Source organism: Thunnus thynnus, chromosome 19 (genome assembly GCF_963924715.1).
Source record: "Thunnus thynnus chromosome 19, fThuThy2.1, whole genome shotgun sequence".
Classification (NCBI taxonomy): domain Eukaryota; kingdom Metazoa; phylum Chordata; class Actinopteri; order Scombriformes; family Scombridae; genus Thunnus; species Thunnus thynnus.
In genome coordinates this window covers 1,267,694-1,287,097 of record NC_089535.1, presented here as the reverse complement: position 1 = coordinate 1,287,097, position 19,404 = coordinate 1,267,694, and the positions used below count along the sequence as shown (strand labels likewise).

General features: G+C 42.0%; 2 protein-coding genes across 2 annotated transcripts in view; both read left to right on the top strand.

The window, feature by feature from the left end:
• LOC137170626 (uncharacterized) overlaps positions 1–19,404 on the top strand; it is a 303,513-nt gene that overhangs the window by 225,451 nt on the left and 58,658 nt on the right. The gene's annotated exons all lie outside the window — the stretch shown is intronic.
• LOC137170640 (small ribosomal subunit protein bS18m-like) overlaps positions 8,242–19,404 on the top strand; it is a 37,136-nt gene continuing 25,973 nt past the window's right edge. Inside the window, exons 1-5 of the mRNA XM_067574152.1 lie at positions 8,242–8,370; positions 8,535–8,584; positions 8,698–8,781; positions 16,880–16,937; positions 17,902–17,961. Of these exons, the coding sequence (XP_067430253.1) occupies positions 8,310–8,370; positions 8,535–8,584; positions 8,698–8,781; positions 16,880–16,937; positions 17,902–17,961 (313 nt within the window). The 5' untranslated portion in view covers positions 8,242–8,309. The remainder of the gene's footprint in view (positions 8,371–8,534; positions 8,585–8,697; positions 8,782–16,879; positions 16,938–17,901; positions 17,962–19,404) is intronic.

The window sequence follows — 19,404 nt, the reverse complement described above, 5'->3', positions numbered from 1 at the left end:
GTTCTCTACTGGATGACTATGTTGTAAAATGGCAGCAATTAATGAAAAGATGATGCTGTTTGGTAGAAAAAGTTGTTTTACTATCAGTGAGTTCTCTGACATTTTATGACTGACACCTATCCTAGGAGCATGTGTGTAACTATTCAGTTGTTACTCAGGGTTATGTTGTAATTTATCTCTGTGGAGGAAGGGGAAGGGATGTGAAATGTTGCCCCCTATTTGTGTAGATCAGCTGGACAATTCTTCCGTCTACAAGGAGGAATAGATGAGACTGAAACTGACAACACTTTGAATCTGAGTGAATATGAAAACACCTCTCCTCCATTGTTCTCTTACAGATGATCTGTCTGGTTCTTAGATTTCAACAAGTGACATTCTGGTCAAATTTCAACATTTTTCAGGTTTAAACTGTCTTTAATTTGTCTTTTGTTGTTTCAGGATCCATCAGCAGAGACCAGCCTCTCCGGCCCCCAGCTGTGAGTCCATGAGTAGTGACCGGTCCATGACTCCACCCCCATGTTTGAACAGTGAAAGGTATCAACTTAAACCTGACAGAAAGGCGTTTCTGACAAAGAAAGTTATTACCTATATTAAAACTTTTGCAAACATTTCAGATATTTTAGTCAAAAAGGAGTCAAACGCACAAAGGGCCCTATTTTAACAATCTAAAGTGGGCGGTCTGAGGCACATGGCGGAGGTGCATTTAGGGTGTGTCCAAATCCACTTTTGCTATTTTAACAGCGGAAAAATGGTCGCTGTGCCAGGCGCATGGTTCAAAGGGGTTGTCCATAGTCTCCTCATTAATCATGGGTGTGTTTTCAGCGTAACATGCAATAAACCAATCAGAGTGTCGTCTCCCATTCCCTTTAAGAGCCAGGTGTACTTGCACCTTGGCAGATTGCTATTATGACGGCACATTTGCAAAGTAGTGAGACGGAAGCTTCTCTGCAGAGGAAACTGATCTGCTGGTGCGCAAAGTGAAAGTGCACGATCCATAACGGGCACACTGCTGCTCCTGGACCCTCAGTGGTCCCAGACCACCAGTTTAACATCCTGTTCATTAATTTGTTGCAAATGTATCTTCGTTTGGTTTTTGAAAAGGTTTATTTTTTTAATTACATCTTTGGTTTCTTTAAAATCGTTTTGTTCAGTCAGGGAGTAACAGGTCAAATCAGCAGGGTTTTAATTGTTGAAAGTATGGAAACCTGATCACTGTACTCTCAAAAATGTTAAAGAATATTTGTTAAATGTTGTTCAAAAATGAAATCATTAATATTAATCATGTAAAGAATCATTAACACAGTTATCAGGACTTAATCAGCTCTCCAAGGTTCTGATCCTGCTGCTGGCAGCAGCTAGAAGCTGTGCAGATTTATTTCCTTCTTTAGTTTAATCATTGTTTTCACCTCATTTATTTCCTCATGTCATCATGTATTGATGCAGCAGGAAAGTCGATCTGTGTCTGATCAGTTATTATCCGTCTGTTTAAATACCTACATGTTTTGTCTGTGTATTTGGTTAAATAATCAAACAGTTTAATCCGTCATTACTGCGATTAATTAATTCTGATAAATATTATGACTAAGCATTGTGACATGTATTTTTTCAAATATGTTAATATACACAATAATAATCTATCACATTGTAATCCTTTTATTCTTTACCTTTTGCATGTTTGTGTGCTGCTGTGCATCCTGTGTGTGTAACAAGCAGAGTGTATGTTGTGTAGCTGCATATTACCGTCTTGATAATGCTCCTTAAAATAACAGTGAAACATTGCGTCGACTTTAGACCAGGTTTTTGTTGGTCAATAGTGCGATCGCTCTCTGCTGCCTCAAGATAGTAGCACGCCAACAATACACCTGACTACACCTCATTTAAGACCAACATGACAAGGGGCGCTCTGATGGGCGCAAGTGCGCTTTGATATTTTAACAACGTGGGCACTGGACGGGAAAAATGACAACTGTGTCGGTCTTAAAATAACAAAGACACTTGCATCACGCTTTGCGCCAGGCGTAAGATAGGGTCCTTTGTGTGTGAGTGTGTGTGTGAGTGTGTGTGTGTGTGTGTGTGTGTGTGTGTGGGTGTGTGTGTGGGTGTGTGTGTGTGTGAATGGGGTGGGAGAACTCAATGAACCAACAGCACACAAAAATCTTAATCAGTATGGAATAAATTCAGTAATTAAAAGTAAATAGCAGATATTATAGTAAATAAAAGTTTTGTAGCTTAACACAAAGTGACCTTTGTTTGTCTCCATAATAACGGTCGTGGAGGCTCATGGGTAATGAAGCCGCTTCTGCAATTGAAAACTAATAAAAACCCTTCAATTCTCAGAATTGAAAGAGAAATAATTAAAACTGATGGTCTTAACATGAATCTATCATATTGTTGAGTTATCAAGGACATTTTTGTGTTTTTTTGTTAAAAATTGTTAAAGATATCATTAAAAGAAAATGTTGACACGTTGACAGGAAGGAAAATAATTCCTGGCAGCTGATACTCCAGTCAGCCAATCACAAAGCTTCAAATTCTGGATTTCAAATTCAATTAATTTCTCTGCTCTAACATACATAGCCTACATAAAATAACACAAATAACATAACAGCTCAGATAACTACACAATACAAAGACAATGATTCAAACAACATGCAAATACGTGGTTTCAGCAGCAGGGTTCATAGCAACCACCATAGCAACAGTTTCTAGCGAGACATGAAACAACCCTCATAAAAACTATCAAACTAAACATCACATACATTCACTGAACAAAGATTATGAAAATAAATGCACATTTCTTGCTGGAAATGTCATCAAAACGCATTTTAATATTGAAACTATCCTAAAATATTGCATTTTCCACTGAGAATAAAAGAAATGTCAGCCATTTTATTTGTTTTTGCAGACAGAAACTTGACAGTCACATGATGTGGACGCAGTCCAGTAGAAAAGAACAGGCAAAAAAAAAAAAAGTAGGGATCTCACAATTTTAGAGCCGTTATTGTGAAACTAATCCGTTTTGCACTGTGGACCAACGTAGGTATTAAACATTTTGATGTGAGACTGGGTTGGTATGTTACGAAGCAGGAGGAGATCCTGTTCAATTGACTGTAATCTGAGTCTGTGAAAAATAATTAGATTGTATTTAATTTGTCAGTTTGATGAGAAAAGAACATGTTGACTGAATCTCTGCTTTTTCTACAGGACTTATGAGGACATCATCTCCAAAAGTTCTCTGATCTCTTCAGGATCCCCTGATGTCTACCAGCTGAGACCAAAGGAAGAGAAGTTTGGAAATCTGACAAGAAAAACTGTTGGTGAGAAAAACCTGAACAAGAAAAACAAAACCATCTTACTTGTAGGTGAAACAGGAACAGGAAAATCTACTCTGATCAACACTCTGTTCAACTACACCATGGGAGTGAAGTTTGAGGAAAACAACTGGTTTGAGATCGTAGAGAGAGAGGAGAAGAGAAGTCAGACAGAGAGTCAGACATCAGATGTGATCTTGTACGAGATCTTTGGTTTTGAAGGTAAAACTCTGCCCTTCTCTCTGACCATCATCGATACTCCTGGATACGGAGACACCAGAGGGATCAAACAAGATGACAAAGTCAATGAAAGATTATTGGACTTGTTCCGCTCAGTAGATGGAGTTCATGAAATTAATGTAGTGGGTCTGGTGCTGAAGGCGAGTTTGAATCAACTGAGTGACCGACAGAAGTACGTCTTTGATTCAGTGACGTCTCTGTTTGGAAAAGACATTGAGAAGAACATCGTCGCTCTCATCACACACTCAGATGGAATAACACCTGAAAATGCTCTGAAAGCTCTTGAAGCTGCAAACATTAAATGTGCCAAAAATGAGAAGAATCAGCCCGTTCACTTCCTGTTTAATAACCGTCAGACCACACAGAGAACAGAGGAAACAAAGGTTGCTTTAGAGAACGCATGGAGGGTAACAGAGACAGGAATGGATCGATTCACAGACTTCCTGGAAAAATCTAAACCTCAACAGCTGATAACAACTGTTGAAGTGATGAACGTACGCATCAGAATAACAGCCTGCATCCATAACCTGAAAGACAGAATCCAGCTGATTGAACTAAAACAGAACGAGATCCAACAGACTCAAGAAGCTCTGAAGAAACATAAACAAGAGATGAAGAAGAATGAAGAGTTCACTGTAGAAGTTGATGAGGTCTACAAAGAGAGAGAGCCTATTGATGGAGGGACGTGGGGTTTGTTTTTTTATGAAGCAGCTGTCACCTGTAACATCTGTAAAGAGAACTGTCACTATCCAAGATGCACAGTGGCCCAAAGTCCAAAACACTGTGATGTCATGAAAAGAGGTCACTGTACTGTTTGTACAGGGAAGTGTCCTGCATCAGATCATGTGAAAGAAAAGTGGAGATATGTGAACAAGACCAGGAAAGTTAAGAAGACCTTTGAAGATGTGAAACAGAAATATGAAAAGAATAAGGTAGATCGTGAACAGAAGAAGAGCCTTCTGGAAAATCTTCAATCAGAGATGGAAAAACTGGAATCAGAGAAGATTCAGCTGCTTACAGAGGTCTACCAATATGTGGAGCAACTAGAGCGGATCGCTCTGAATGATAATTCACTGTCTACTTATGTCCACTTGGACTTCCTGATTGAGAAGATGAAGGAGATCAGAGCCACAGAGAAGGTCAAGAAGCTGAAGGAGATGAAACAACAAGAGGATGAAAGAACCAGAGCAGCAATGCGATACATGTTTGCTAAACGAACAGGCTGGTAAAGATGCAGTGATGAAGATGAACAACATCAGACAGCTGTGTAGACAACAAGCTCTACACTGTTCATATAAATGTTTAAACATTACAAACATTATTTCATTATAATCTTATTAAGTGTGATGTTGATGTAAATACTTCTTTTGTTTTTTAAAGAAATGTCTTTTAAATAGTGTGATTCGGGGAAACCGCCTCCTCTGTGATATATAACTGTTGATTTAGTTTAATGTTTAATTATCATTTGTTGATCCACTTCAGTGAAAGTAAAGCCAGAGTTTATCTTATACTGACAGCAGCTGTTGGTTTTCTTCTTATCAATACTTCCTCTCATAGTTCAGCCTCTTTTCAGCTTCATCAGATCAAAACTCTTCATCAGTGTGTTCAGCTGCACTTCAGTAACCAGTTTACAGTCGACTCTCTGCGCTCAGCTGATTTCTGTCCTGTCATGTAAACCAGAAACCTGGTTTCTGTATCACAGTAGAGGATTACAGAAACCTGAGCTTCCTCGATCCTCACTTGAACTGGAAGTCGTTCTGCTCCGCCATCTTGCAGGTCGTCCCAAAGTCTTATTCTGCTCTGAAAGGTGACGATCGAGGATACACCTCAGCAGCTTTCACAGAAGTCTTTTACCGACCGACACGCCTCCTTATTGGAAAGCTGATCAGTAGGCTTGTTTCAGATGAACTGCTCCTTTCTTGTAAAGTGGAGGGATCAGGCGGCAGAATCAGCAGGAAGTGACAAAAAGCTGCAGTCAAGTCAGACAGTTTCCAGCAGCTTTCAAAGAATCTACAGGAAGTCACAGAAATATTTACATCCTGTTAGATCTGATCCTGATTTAATAAAATGTTATCAGATCAATCTACTCAAGCTCAGCTGATCAATCACTAACATTGTTTTAATGCTGATCTGTATGATAGAATATAAACTGTTAAAATGACCTATAATCAATAATCAAAACAACATTTATTCTGTAATCTCCAATATTAGACTATTAAATTATTTTACATAGAAATGTAACTGTTGCAGCAAGCGGATCACTACCTGCTGGTCAACATGCCGACTGTAATCAGCTGATGTCACACTAATCAAACTCATTCACATCTCATTGATGAAAGAAAGAAATTCTAATAAAATGAAATTATTATTTTTTTCTATGTAGTTTATCTTTTCTTGAGTTTTTGGGAGAGATCTTTGTATAAGCTTTTAGATTCTTTTCTCTCCTGCACAGATTTTCCTTTTAAGTTTATTTCTTTTTTGTTTATTTACTTTAAATGAATGAATAGTTGAGTTTATGCAGGTAAAAGTATGTTTGTTACCTACATGTGAATGTCTCTGTGTACATATCAAATGTTTCAATATTGTATAAAAACATAATATTTTATGATGCACAAATAAAGTAAAACACAAATCAAACCTACTATTGCAAGAGGAAATAAAAAGCAGAAATAGACATTATATCATTTATCTGTCAAATATTCAGACTGTCGGAGCTTCACATCTGTACAGATGAAAATCTTCAAGTCACACTTGTTACCAAAAGTTATGAAATGTTATTTCAGTTCATAATGTGGACAATAATTAAATAATGATGTAATCTTCATATTGTGTCTGTTGTAATATTTGGTTATTGAATGTTTTCTGTCTCTTTGGATGATAAAAGTTGTCATCAACACATTTGAATTCTTAGTAGAAGATCAGACAACTGAAATCCAAAATGAAGATAAAACGTCATGTTGTTGATCAAACTCCTGAACCAATCAGCTCTTTGATCAGGTGACATCCATTCTCCCATCATGCCCTGATCCTTGCAGTCAGCGGAGAACAGCTGCAGCCGACTTGATCTCGTCAGGTTATCGTTGCTCGTGCGTGACGTCAGAGCGAGCCGGGAGGTGTTTTTCTGTCTAAAGCTGAAGGAACATCCAGATCTGTCTGTGTGTCCTTAACATTGGAAAACCTCCTGAAATATACAAAACATAGATAAGATTTAATTTAATTTAATTTGAAGGAACAAATGTCATTATTAAGAAATGACATCTTATACAACATAAAAAGAAATGGTGGTCTGGAGGTACTACGTTTTGTAAGATTAATTAATACTTTCAAAGTAAAATGATGAACTAATTTTAAATCATTACTAACAATTATGTAGAAATTAATTGGCAAAAAATGGTTAGTTGGGGACAAATTTTGTCTTAGTAAAAAAGTTAAAGAGGTTTCCTTTTGCATCGAATATATCCAGCAAAAAAGACATTAGAAAGATTTAGAATTAATATTGAATATTTTTAAATTTCTGTGGACTAGAAGAAGAAACAATGTGTCATTTGTTTTATCACTGTATGTTTACCAGAATATTTTGGGTGGATGTTCAGTATTATATAAGAATATAAGAAGGAAACTCGGCAAACAATCCAATTCAAGGATAAAGACATTTTCATATGTTTTGAGGCAATGAGACGGGAAAAGATTTGTATTTTTTGTGCTTTTAATTTCATCACAAGAAGAGATGAGAGGACTTCAAATCAAATTTGGGAAATTTTTTATCAAGAACGCATCAATATGGCTCCACAATAAGAGTCCTTAAGAATAAGAAGGCAATTAAAACTTATTGTGTTTTTGATAAATTTCTTATTGACTGATGATACATTATTTTGAATTTGTATTACTTTTTCAAAATATTTTTTATAACTTTGTATATGTACACCTGGTATGGACAGTTGTTTGTGTACATGCTGTTATTGTACACGTGTTCTCTAAAATAAAGAAATAATTTAAAAAGAATCTAACTAGTATGCATTGTGTGGTGATCGTGAAGGGGCTCATATCCATTGACTGAACGAGCCTGTTATATCAACATCTGAGCAAGAGAGAAATTCCAGCATCATTTCCGTTTCCGGTTTACTAGTCAACTGGCTAACAGACAGCTAACCGTTTCAATACCTCGATTGTTATCTTTCCGTTATTAGTTTAGCTACAATAAACTCCTGATAATTTACCTAAATAGATGCCATAATTACCAGACAGCAAACTTAATATAACTGGCGGAGTTTTCTACCAATGTGTAGCTTATTTTACTTGTACTGTATAACAGACGCTGCTTAGCATGCTAATATGGCTTTTTCACAAACTTAAAATACTCAGATAAATACAGACTTTGTGGTGAGTCATATACCTTACTTAATGACACTAATACAATGCTGTAAAAACAATTTATTTTTGTTAATTTATGTAATGGTATATCGATGTGTCACACTTTGGTTTATTATGGGGGGATTTCTATCTTGTCTTTTTTACCTTTGAAGAGAGTTACGTCTAATATTTTCCAAAAAACATTACAATCGCGTTTGTATCAGAAATTTAATATCTAAAGTGTAAAAACACACGTCGCATGTTATTTTAATGTTCACAAATAAAGCTGCACGTCACACGTAATTTTGCTGCAATTAGAAAACAACATTAGTAGTGGTAGGAACTAAAAACACCCAGTGAGAGACCGGAACTCGTGTCGGACCACTTCCTGTCCCGTATGAGGTCACAATGCTCGCCCTGAGACGGTTTCAGCGGGTAAAAGCTGTTTTTTCCCAACATGGAAACACAAGTAAGACGCTTTAACATCACTGTAAACATGTTACAGAGTTTATTAAGTGTAAGAGACTGTTTTTATAAATTAAATTCAGTGTTTTCTGTTAAACTACGGATTGTGATGCTAATGCTAATGCTAACATTAGCCAGCAGATGTTATGACTACAATTTTCTCTGCAGGTTTAAGAAGTTTGACCTCTTCAAATGTAGAACAACAGAAAGATGACGTGGTGGGTATTGTATACTATTAATGATAATACATTATTATTATTAATTACAGAAGTATATCAGTATTAGCAGGTTTAACGCAATAACACAATATTATTTTCTCTTCATCTTTAAGCTGGTAAAGATTGAAAACCCGTACAAAGAACCACAGAAAGGATGCATCCTCTGCAGCGTCACAGTGGACTTCAAAAACATTCAGGTGAGTAAAGTAGAGATGCAACTAACTGTTATACGAGTGGCGTAGTCTCTTTAAGAAATAGCCACAGTGCATAGGAAGTGCGCATGACGCATGTGTGTGGTCGAGCGAGAGCGAGAGGGCGAGCGTGTGTGACTGTGTTAGGGGCGACCGGAGCAGTAAGAGAGAGAGTTAAGTTAGCAGTTAGCTGTGACAGTAATAGTACAGTGTATGTACAGTTCGAGCTGTTCTGACAGAGAATAAATGCTGCAACTCCTCAAGATTGAAGCTGAGTTCCCGTTTCTTGCTTGCTACCTGTTGATAAAGTGGAGGGAGTTAACCCCGAAGTTAGCGGTGACTTCGGCCCTGGAGCAGTAAACTAAGTCTCCCCTGTGCTTCCCGACCACGGTCTGGACGCTGAAGCAGGAAAGGTTAACACTGGCGACCACGAAGGGACCCTCTGACGACAGGATAAGCAGCAGCAGTGGTGAGCAAAACGGTGAAATAAACCGGAAAAGTCCGCAAAAGTTCCTGTGTTTCCCCGCCAGACTAAGAAGCTAAGCTAAAATGGCGGCAGCTAACCAGCGCACCGCGGCCAATAACAGGCATAATCAGTCTGGAAACGTAACCAGTCACTCCAACCCGTTCATGTCACTGACTGCAGTAAGTGAAATGGAAATAAAAACGGACTATGTGAGTAAAAGGAACGGAAATAATGGACATTATAACCCCTTTCTATGTGAAAGTGAGACTGTTACAGTGAAACAGCAAACGAGTGAGACATCTTATGTGCCAGCTCGGCTAAAGTTAGCGAGCACTAATCCCTTTGTTGATGCCGACGGGGAAAGTTACTGCTTCCAAGACTGTGGGGCAGACACAAAAAGCAAAGACTCGTACCCCCATGTGCTCAATCACCATGCCCATGTCCAGCCATTACAGCTATACAGCACAGTTTTGCCATCAGCTGCGGCCACTGCAACACCCAGTGCAAACCCCTTTGCATCAGCCCATCCAGGGAGTTTTGCTCAGAGCACACCAGTCCCCTGTTACTCTTCACTCCCAACATACCCACAGTTGCACACCCCTTGCTGCTGTTCACTCAAAGACACTAACTATGGACATTCATTTGAGCAGGGCAATAATCAAACTGTGCAGTTAAAGCACTCCTTCCCCAAATGTGAGCGGCCCAAGTCACATGCACACCAGCCCAGTCCTACATACTATGAGCCTTCATCTGAAAGTGAGGATGACTATGATCACAAGGAGAGAGTCCCCACCTTACGTCCTGGTCAGTATGATGGCACCACTCCATGGAAAGAGTTCATTCACCGGTTTGAGAGTTGTGCTAAAGCAAATTACTGGTCCAAAAAGACTATGGCTGTTCAGCTTAAGTTCTGTCTGGTGGGTGCAGCAGGGGCAATAATCCACAGAAATCCACGGTCTTCTCAGTGGGACTACAGCCGTCTGGTGGAGGAGATGGAGACTGCTTATGGCCCCTGTTCAGAGCACGCTGCTGCCGTGGCCATTGAACTGAGACAGCGGGTCCGCAAACCAGGTGAAGCTCTTCATGTGTTGAGGGATGACATATATGAGCAAGTGTCAGTAGCCTACAGTGACAAGACTGATAATGAGCAGGACGCCATAGGCGTTGAAGTTTTTACAAATGCTGTAGGGGATGCAGAGATTGTACAGAAACTATTAGAACAGCGACCCCGCACACTAGCCCAAGCTTATGACATTGCACGCCGCCACGAAACCACCAAGCAGGCGGTGTCGCGGGTCACCAGCCTCATGCAATCAGTGGCATACAATACACCAGAACGGAGGTCCCGTGCTGCTGTGGTTAGAGAAGGAACTGAGGGAGAGGAAGCAGAGACTGTTGTGGCCACCCCAGCTGTCAGTTATAAGCCAAAAACCTTGGACTTCCACCGCACATCGACTCCACAGAAAAGCAGCAAGGATATTAAGTGGGAGGATATTCGTTGTCATAAATGCTCTGGGATTGGCCACATGAAAAGAAATTGCCCCTCCCCTAAGAAAATGACCAGAATTCAAGCCCCAGCAGCCACCCATGATTGCCCAGAGCCCACTGTGCTTCATCTTAAAACCCATGATCAAGAAATGAGCATTCATATGCTAGTGCATGAACTGGATGTCTGTGCTGTTCTGGACAGTGGAGCACGGAAAAGTGTGTTGCCTCTGCACCATTATAATGCTATTCACCCAGATGCCCGTCCCCCACTTCAGCCGTCAGTTGTAAAGACTCTGCTAGGTGTTGGGCCCGGAGACGTTCCTGTGATGGGGGAGGCCCACATCCCTGTTCAGATCAATAACCGGCAGGTGAGCGTGCATTTCCTGGTTGCTGACATTGCTAGTGACGAGGCCCTCCTGGGCCACCCTTTTCTCACCCAAGCCCAAGCACGCCTGGACTTTGGAAACCACCGCATTGTACTGTTCGGTGAGGAAGTGCCATACTTCCACACCCTAAGCAAACCAAAGACACATGCAGTGAGAGTGGCCCGGACTGTGGTACTGGAGGCTGGGCGGGAGTATGTGGTAAGAGGCCAGACCCGCATTAGAGAACCTGTAGAGGGGGAGATGATGCTAAGCCCCACCAAAGGTTTTGTTGAGAAACATAGAGTGCTAGTTGCCCGTGTCCTGGTGGAGTCACACCCCTTTAAAGCTGTACCCCTACGCATCTTTAATCCGGGCAATACAGCTGTAACCCTCAAAAAGGGGGCCATCGCAGGGTTCCTCCAACCTGCAAAAGCCCTGCAGCCTGACACCACCACAGCCAAGCCAGAGCAGCCAGAACATCCCACTGTTCCCCAGCACCTGCAGGAGCTTTACAACCAGAGTTCAGCCGAGCTCAGCAAAGAGGAGCAGCTCCAGTTAGCTCAGCTGCTGTGCACCTATGACAGTGTGTTCTCAACTGGACCCAGCGACCTTGGCCGCACGTCCCTGGTGCAGCACGACATTGTGACTCGGCCAGGTGTCCCAGTTAAGCAGCCACCGCGCCGGATGGCGGGGGAGAAACTACAGGATGCTGACCAACAAATACAGCAGAGCCTGGAGGCTGGACTGGCCCGTCGTAGCCACAGCAGTTGGGCTTCACCCATAGTGATGGTACGTAAAAAAGACGGGACGTACCGCCTCTGCATAGACTACAGGGCCCTAAATGACTGTACCATTAAAGATGCTTACCCACTGCCCCGCATCCAAGACACCCTTGACACTCTCTCCACTGCCAGATGGTTCAGCACGCTGGATCTTGCCTCTGGCTATTGGCAGGTTGAACTGACCCCCAGAGCTCGCCGAGCGGCAGCCTTCTGCACCAGGAGTGGACTCTTTGAATGGAATGTCATGCCATTCGGACTGTGCAATGCTCCGGCGACATTCCAACGGCTGATGGACCGTGTCTTAGCCGGTATGCAGTGGGAGACCTGTCTAGTCTACTTGGACGACATCATTGTGCTGGGCCGGGATGTGCCAGAAATGTTGCAGCGACTTGGCCAGGTTTTCCACAGGCTGCACCAAGCTAACCTGAAACTCAAACCTGCTAAATGCTGCCTCTTCCGTCGTCAAGTAGCCTACCTGGGTCATATCGTCTCGGCAGATGGTGTTGTTACTGACCCCTCCAAAGTCCAGAAGGTGCAGGAGTGGCCCACACCAAAGTCCATCCAAGAGATTCGTCAGTTCATCGGCCTGGCATCATACTATCGCCGATTTGTAAAAGACTTTGCTACTGTGGCAGAGCCCCTCCATGCCCTGACCAAGAAGTACGCCCGTTTCCAGTGGACAACTGAATGCCAGGAGGCGTTCGACAGACTTAAGCACCTGCTAACCACCACACCAGTCCTGGGTTACCCATTAGACCAGGGTAGCATGATACTGGACACTGATGCAAGCGATGTTGGCATCGGTGCCGTTCTGTCACAAGTCCAGCAGGGCAGGGAGCGTGTGCTGGCCTATGGGAGTCGCAAACTGTCTAAAGCTGAACAGAACTACTGTACCACACGGCGGGAACTTCTGGCTGTGGTGGAGTTCACGTCACATTTCCGGCAGTACCTCCTGGGGCGTCCTTTCATCGTGCGCACTGACCATAGCAGTCTCCGGTGGCTGACGAAAATGAAGGAGCCAGAAGGACAGCTCGCCAGATGGCTGGAGAGACTCGGCGAGTACGACTTTGAGATCATCCATCGCCCTGGCCGGCTGCACAACAACGCAGACAGCCTCTCCAGGAAGCCGTGTCGCCAGAACTGTCCATGTAAACTGCCGGGCCCCGCCCCTCTTCCAGCAAACCTCAGGCACCAAGCTGTGCAGTGTGAGTTGGACTCTGACATCAACCAGGCGGTGCAGAGTCCAGTGGGGGTGGAGAGACATCCAGCCGTGACAACAGTGACTCCAGTGGGGGTAGAGGAAACCTTACACACAGACATGGACAATTTAAAGCCCCCTGAGAGAATCTATCTCACTAGGACCAGGGAGACTGCACTGTTTCCTGGCTGGTCCCTGGAAGAGCTGCAACAGGCCCAGGAGGCTGACCCAGACATTGCGCCTATCAGGGCATGGAGGGAGGCCAGTGGCGAGCGTCCCTCATGGAATACAGTCTCCCCACACAGTCCAGCCACAAAGGCCTATTGGAGCCAGTGGAAGCGGCTCTACGTCCGAGATGGAATACTAGTCAGGCGGTTCTATTGTTTGGATGACACCCAGTACTATCCACAGGCGGTGCTGCCACGCACCTTCCGGCCTGACGTCATGCGGCAGATGCATGAGGGACCAGTTGGTGGACATTTTGGTGTGGAGCGCACTGTGGCACGGCTGCAGACTCGATACTACTGGTACCGAATGAGAGAGGATGTTGCACTCTGGTGCCACACTTGTACCAGCTGTGCGTCCAAAGCCAGGCCCCTTAAGGCACCACAGGCCCCCATGGGAACCGTCAGGGTGGGAGCCCCAATGGAGCGTGTCGCCTTGGACATTATGGGGCCACTGAATGAGACAGAGCGCAAGAACCGTTATGTGCTCGTGATACAGGACTATTTCACAAAATGGGTGGAAGCCTTCCCCTTACCCAATGACCAGGCAGTAACTGTGGCTGAAGTGCTGGCCTCTGAGTGGGTGTGTCGCTATGGGGCACCACAGATGTTGCACAGCGACCAGGGTCGGAACTTTGAGTCAGAAGTGTTCCAGAAAATGTGCACACTGTTCGGTATCGAGAAAACACACACCACGCCCTTTCGACCTCAGTCTGATGGCCAAGTAGAAAGGTTTAATGCCACCCTGCAAAAGATTTTGGCCACAACAGCAGAGCGCTGTCACTGGGACTGGGACCTCATGATCCCCTATGCTGTCATGGCCTACAGAGCGACAAGGCACAGTTCCACTGGATTCACCCCCAACTTCATGATGTTTGGCCAGGAAGTGAGTGAGCCGGTAGACCTCGTAACTGGCTTGCCCCCTGACTCTGAAACCGCCCCCTCTGCTCCTGAGTATGTTCAACGCCTCCGTGAGCGGCTGGAGCTGGCGCATCAAATCGCCAGGGATGCACTCGGTGAATCTGTGAAACGTGCAAAGAGGCAGTATGATAAGAACTGCTGCCGCACACAGTATCAGGTCGGAGATGCGGTGTGGTATCTCATCAAGGGCACAAAGAAGGCCAAGAACAGAGTCAGGAAGTTCCTCCCATCATATGAAGGCCCCTTCTTCATCCTAGGGCAGCTGGATGACCTAGTGTATCGCATCCAGAAAGGCCCAAGAACCAAAGTGAAAGTGGTTCACCATGATCAGCTGAAGCCCTATCGCAGCCGCGAGCTGATGGACAACACCTGGGCCATGGAGCAGGCTCAGGGCTGGGCACCGGTGGAGGTGTCACCTCCAGCCTTGGACGCGGATTCTGCAGACCCAGACCTGGAGCTCTCTGGCCTCTTCTCCAACGCGGACACGGAGGAGACCTCCGGCAGCACTCCACCAGATCCAGCAGGGCACACCCCTGCATCTGCTACCTCCCCCCCCTCAAACCTTCCTCACCCGGACTTTCCTTCCCCCAGGGACTTTCAGGATAGTGGGGGTGGAGGGGTGGGTCGTCGTCATCGAAGACCAAGCCGCCGTCGTAGGCCCCCGGCCAGGTATGGTGAGTGGGTGGCTCATTAAGGACAGTTGATGGACAGTTCCGAGGGTTAAAGGACAATTCCCAGTGTTAAGAGAAAAAGAATGAGGGGAAATGTCATGTACTGTTTGCTACTGTTGGAGCTAATTGTTATTTCATATGTTTACTACATTTATAAAAAAAAAAAAGAAACTTGAGGAGTATTTGTTTGATAATAATTATCCACTGTGATACAACTGTATTTTTCTGTTAAGGGAACACCTTTATGCAGTGAAGTTAGTTTCATATGCTCCCGGTCGCCGTTTAGGGCTCAGATAAGTTCATGCCTGTGTAGTAAGTGTTATTAATGTCTCTTCCAGAGTTTATTATGCTAGGCTGTGATGTGTGCACCCTATAAGAAAGACTGCTACATGTTGATATTTGCACTGAGAAACTGCACCTGTCGCTAGTTCCCTCCTACAATGGACTGTAAATATGCTGGTTACATTGGATCCTTTCAGATGGACTCTTTACAAATGAGGACTGTATACCTGTAAAAGAAAAAAAATGTTGATGTGTATCATTGTGCTGGAGTGGAATTATGGGGTAATGCCATCCAGAGTGGGGGTAGTGTTATACGAGTGGCGTAGTCTCTTTAAGAAATAGCCACAGTGCATAGGAAGTGCGCATGACGCATGTGTGTGGTCGAGCGAGAGCGAGAGGGCGAGCGTGTGTGACTGTGTTAGGGGCGACCGGAGCAGTAAGAGAGAGAGTTAAGTTAGCAGTTAGCTGTGACAGTAATAGTACAGTGTATGTACAGTTCGAGCTGTTCTGACAGAGAATAAATGCTGCAACTCCTCAAGATTGAAGCTGAGTTCCCGTTTCTTGCTTGCTACCTGTTGATAAAGTGGAGGGAGTTAACCCCGAAGTTAGCGGTGACTTCGGCCCTGGAGCAGTAAACTAAGTCTCCCCTGTGCTTCCCGACCACGGTCTGGACGCTGAAGCAGGAAAGGTTAACATAACGATTATTTTCATTATCGATTATTCTTCCGAGTATTTCCTCAATTCATCGTTTGATCTGTAAAATGTCAGAAAAAAATGAAAAATAATAAAAGTTTCTCAGAGTCAAAGGTTGTTTTGTTTGATCAACAGTCAAGAACTTAGATATTTATTATCATGTTTGACAAAGTAAAGCATTTGAGAAGCTGAAGAAGACATCTGCTGGTAAATTCTCCATATTTCATTTGTATGGTTGAATTAAAGTAGTGATCAGAGAGTCAAAACACACAAGTGGTTTTACTGCAGAGTTTTGATTATTGTTAATTTGTTCAGTAAGATCTGTATCATTAAAACAGACTGTTGTTTTAAGACTAGATGATTAAAATTAAATTGTGAACTTGTCCTTTTTAAGTGAGCTTCAGAGTTTCCTCCAGATTCGCAGCCACAGATGTGAAGTTAATGTTCACTGACGTGAAGTTTTCTCTTTTCCTGATAACCGAAATCTGTTTCATCCTTTGATCGATCCCGTCACTGACCTGTGAATGTCTCACATTCATGTCTCAGATCATCAGATCAAACAGAGACGCTGGTGTAGAGTTTGCTGTCATTTTGTGGATCAATTAGAGCTGCAACGATTAATCGATTAGCCTGTCGACTAAAAAAATAATCAGCAGCTATTAATGACAATCAAATCATTTTTTAAAAGCAAAAATGTCAAATATTCACTGCTTTCAGATCCTCGAATGTGAAGATTTGAAGCTTCTCTTTGTCGTTGGACTGTTGATCAGACAAAACAAGACATTTGAAGACGTCACTTTGGACTTTAAAGAAGTTATAACGAGCATTTTTCAGGATTTTCTGACATTTTATAAACAAAATGATTAGTGGAGAAACTAATCAGGTGTTGTGACTGATATAAGAAGGTAAATGAGTATTTCTACCACACCTGTGACTCCTGTATGCGTCATCGTTGGTTATGAAAACTAATTAATCAATATATTTACTGTAAACTGTCTTCTGTCTTCCTTACAGCTGCTGTCTCAGTTCATCTCACCTCATACGGGCAGAATATACGGCCGACACATCACAGGTGAGCAGCTGGACGATATTAAACAACTTTAAACTGAATCATCTCATGTTTTCATTCTAACCTGCTGCTAAATGAGACATTATGACATAATAATACAGACAAAATATGTAATATGAACATGAAACTGTGAAATAATTCAAAATGTTTTATTTCAATACATAAGTTTATTTCAAGATCAGTTATTTATTTTTAAACCGTTTTCATTCATGTTGTCTGTCAACAGAGCTGCAAAGATTAGTTGATTAATTGTTTAGCTGATTGAAATAAAATTAATCAGAAACTATTTTGACAATCAATCAAATGAATCATTAATCACTGCAGTTCTGCTGATACTGTTAATTACACTTAATGCAGGTTTTTCTGTTTTTTCTTTTGGGTTTGTGGTTTATTTCACTTATTCAAGTTATTTAAGTTGTTTATTGTCTGTTTTTAATCATTTTTGTCAATTAAAATATGCTAGAGCTGAAACAATTAGTCAATTAATTATTAAGTTAATTGGCAGAAAATAATAATTTTTGTAAATTTTGAAAATTCTTAACAAAACAATTTCAATTAAAAAAGCCAAAAATGTCCTGCTTCCAGTTTCTAAACTGTTTTGTTTCAATATAAACTGAATATTTCTGTTTTTTGGTCAAACAAAACAAAACAAAACATTTAACATTATTTAACCATTTTATAGTCATTTATACTAATCGATTAATCAAGAGTAAAATAATCAGTAATGAAAATAATTACCTGAAACAGACGTGTGATTGGCTGATGCTTCAGTCTGAATGAGTGTGTAATTATTTCACAGCAGTAGTTTGAAACATTTATTAAATTATTTCAGTTTCATTGTTTTACATTTTGTATCTATTTCTTTGTTGATGATTAATATTGATCACTTCGGGTCTCCGTACTTGTCAGCAGTGTTTTGATAATTTGTGAAACAGAATAAAAACTGGTTTCATTCTTGTGTTTTCAGGCCTGTGTGGGAGAAAACAGAAGGAAGTCTCTAAAGCTATAAAGAAAGCTCAGTCGATGGGTACGTTTGCTTAATATCATTCATCTAAATGACGTGTAGAGCAGGTTTAATCAGCAGAAGCTGTGTAATGTTACAGGAGTCGCTCATAGTGACAAAACCCACTGAGATTTATCATCAATCCTGCAGCTCTACAGAGACTTTTAGCCTCTTTTAGCTTCAGGTTTTCTGGCAGATTTCCTGTCTGGTTCAGTCTCAACTGTTTTCTGATAAACCGGTCGTACACAAAGTCAGAGACTAGCTGGTGAACATAGTGGAGCATTTAGCAGCTAAAGAGCCAGATATTTCCCTCAGGAGTTGGTGGAGACCAAAAACAGAGATTAAAGAGAGTGAATATTGGACAGAAACACGACTCCACATGAATGATAATGTTGCTCCGTAAACTGCTTTTTGTTCACGTAACGACTTCATAAGCTGATAATAAGTCAGATGTTTGTGTTTACAGCTTGTTTCTGCTGGTGAAAAACCACAAATAAAGCTTTAACTGAATAGTTTTATTTACCTGAACATAGAAGTGTCAGGCCAGAAAACGCTCATATTTGTTTTTGTTACTCATTTGTGACGTTTTTTGAAGGTATTTTCATTCTATCATGTTGTTTCAGTCAAGAGGACACGAGTGTTACAGGTTAGCAGGTGAAGTGAAACTATAAAGGACCAAGAATAGATCCCTGAGGAACCCCGCGAGTCATTATTTACTGATGATCGTGTTGTTCTGTGTCTGCTGGATGTTTGCTAACATCTCAGCCACAACTACTTTATGAGCTCATATGTCAGATGTTGTTTACAGCTTGTTCTGTTTAAAACAAGAAGTCAACAATCTTGTCAATCAAGTGATTTTAGTTGCCTTAACTTAACCAAACCTTTACACCAGAGGTATTAGATCACTAAAAGCTCATATGAATCATTTTTGTAACATCTGAGCTGTTTTAAAGCACCGACAAACAATCTGCATCTGAGAACATAAATAGAAAATATAAAGGACCAAGATTAGATCCCTGAGGAACACCACCAGTCATTATTATAGCTGGTAACATGTTGTGTTCAGCAGAAAAATCACATCATGCAGTTTTAATTATCTTTACACAACCTTGAGTGTCTGGTGCAGCTGTAGCCAGGAGAAGAAGTCCATTATACCTGGTAGAAAGCATGGGTCGAGTCTTTCTTTTTATCAGAAGAACATGCAGACATGTGAACTTCCTGTTTGTCATGACGACAAGAAGTTACAAACTCCGACAGTTATAAGGAGCTGTGGAGCAGGAAGTGACTGTTAATGATCAATAAGCTGTTTTTCTTTAATTAGGGCCTGAGCCCAAAGGGCGAAGACCCTATTGTTTTTCGTGTGTTTGTTTCTTTCTTCTTATTAGGGCCTGAGCCCAAAGGGCGAAGACCCTCTTGTTTTTCGTGCGTTTGTTTCTTTATTATTAGGGCCTGAGCCCAAAGGGCGAA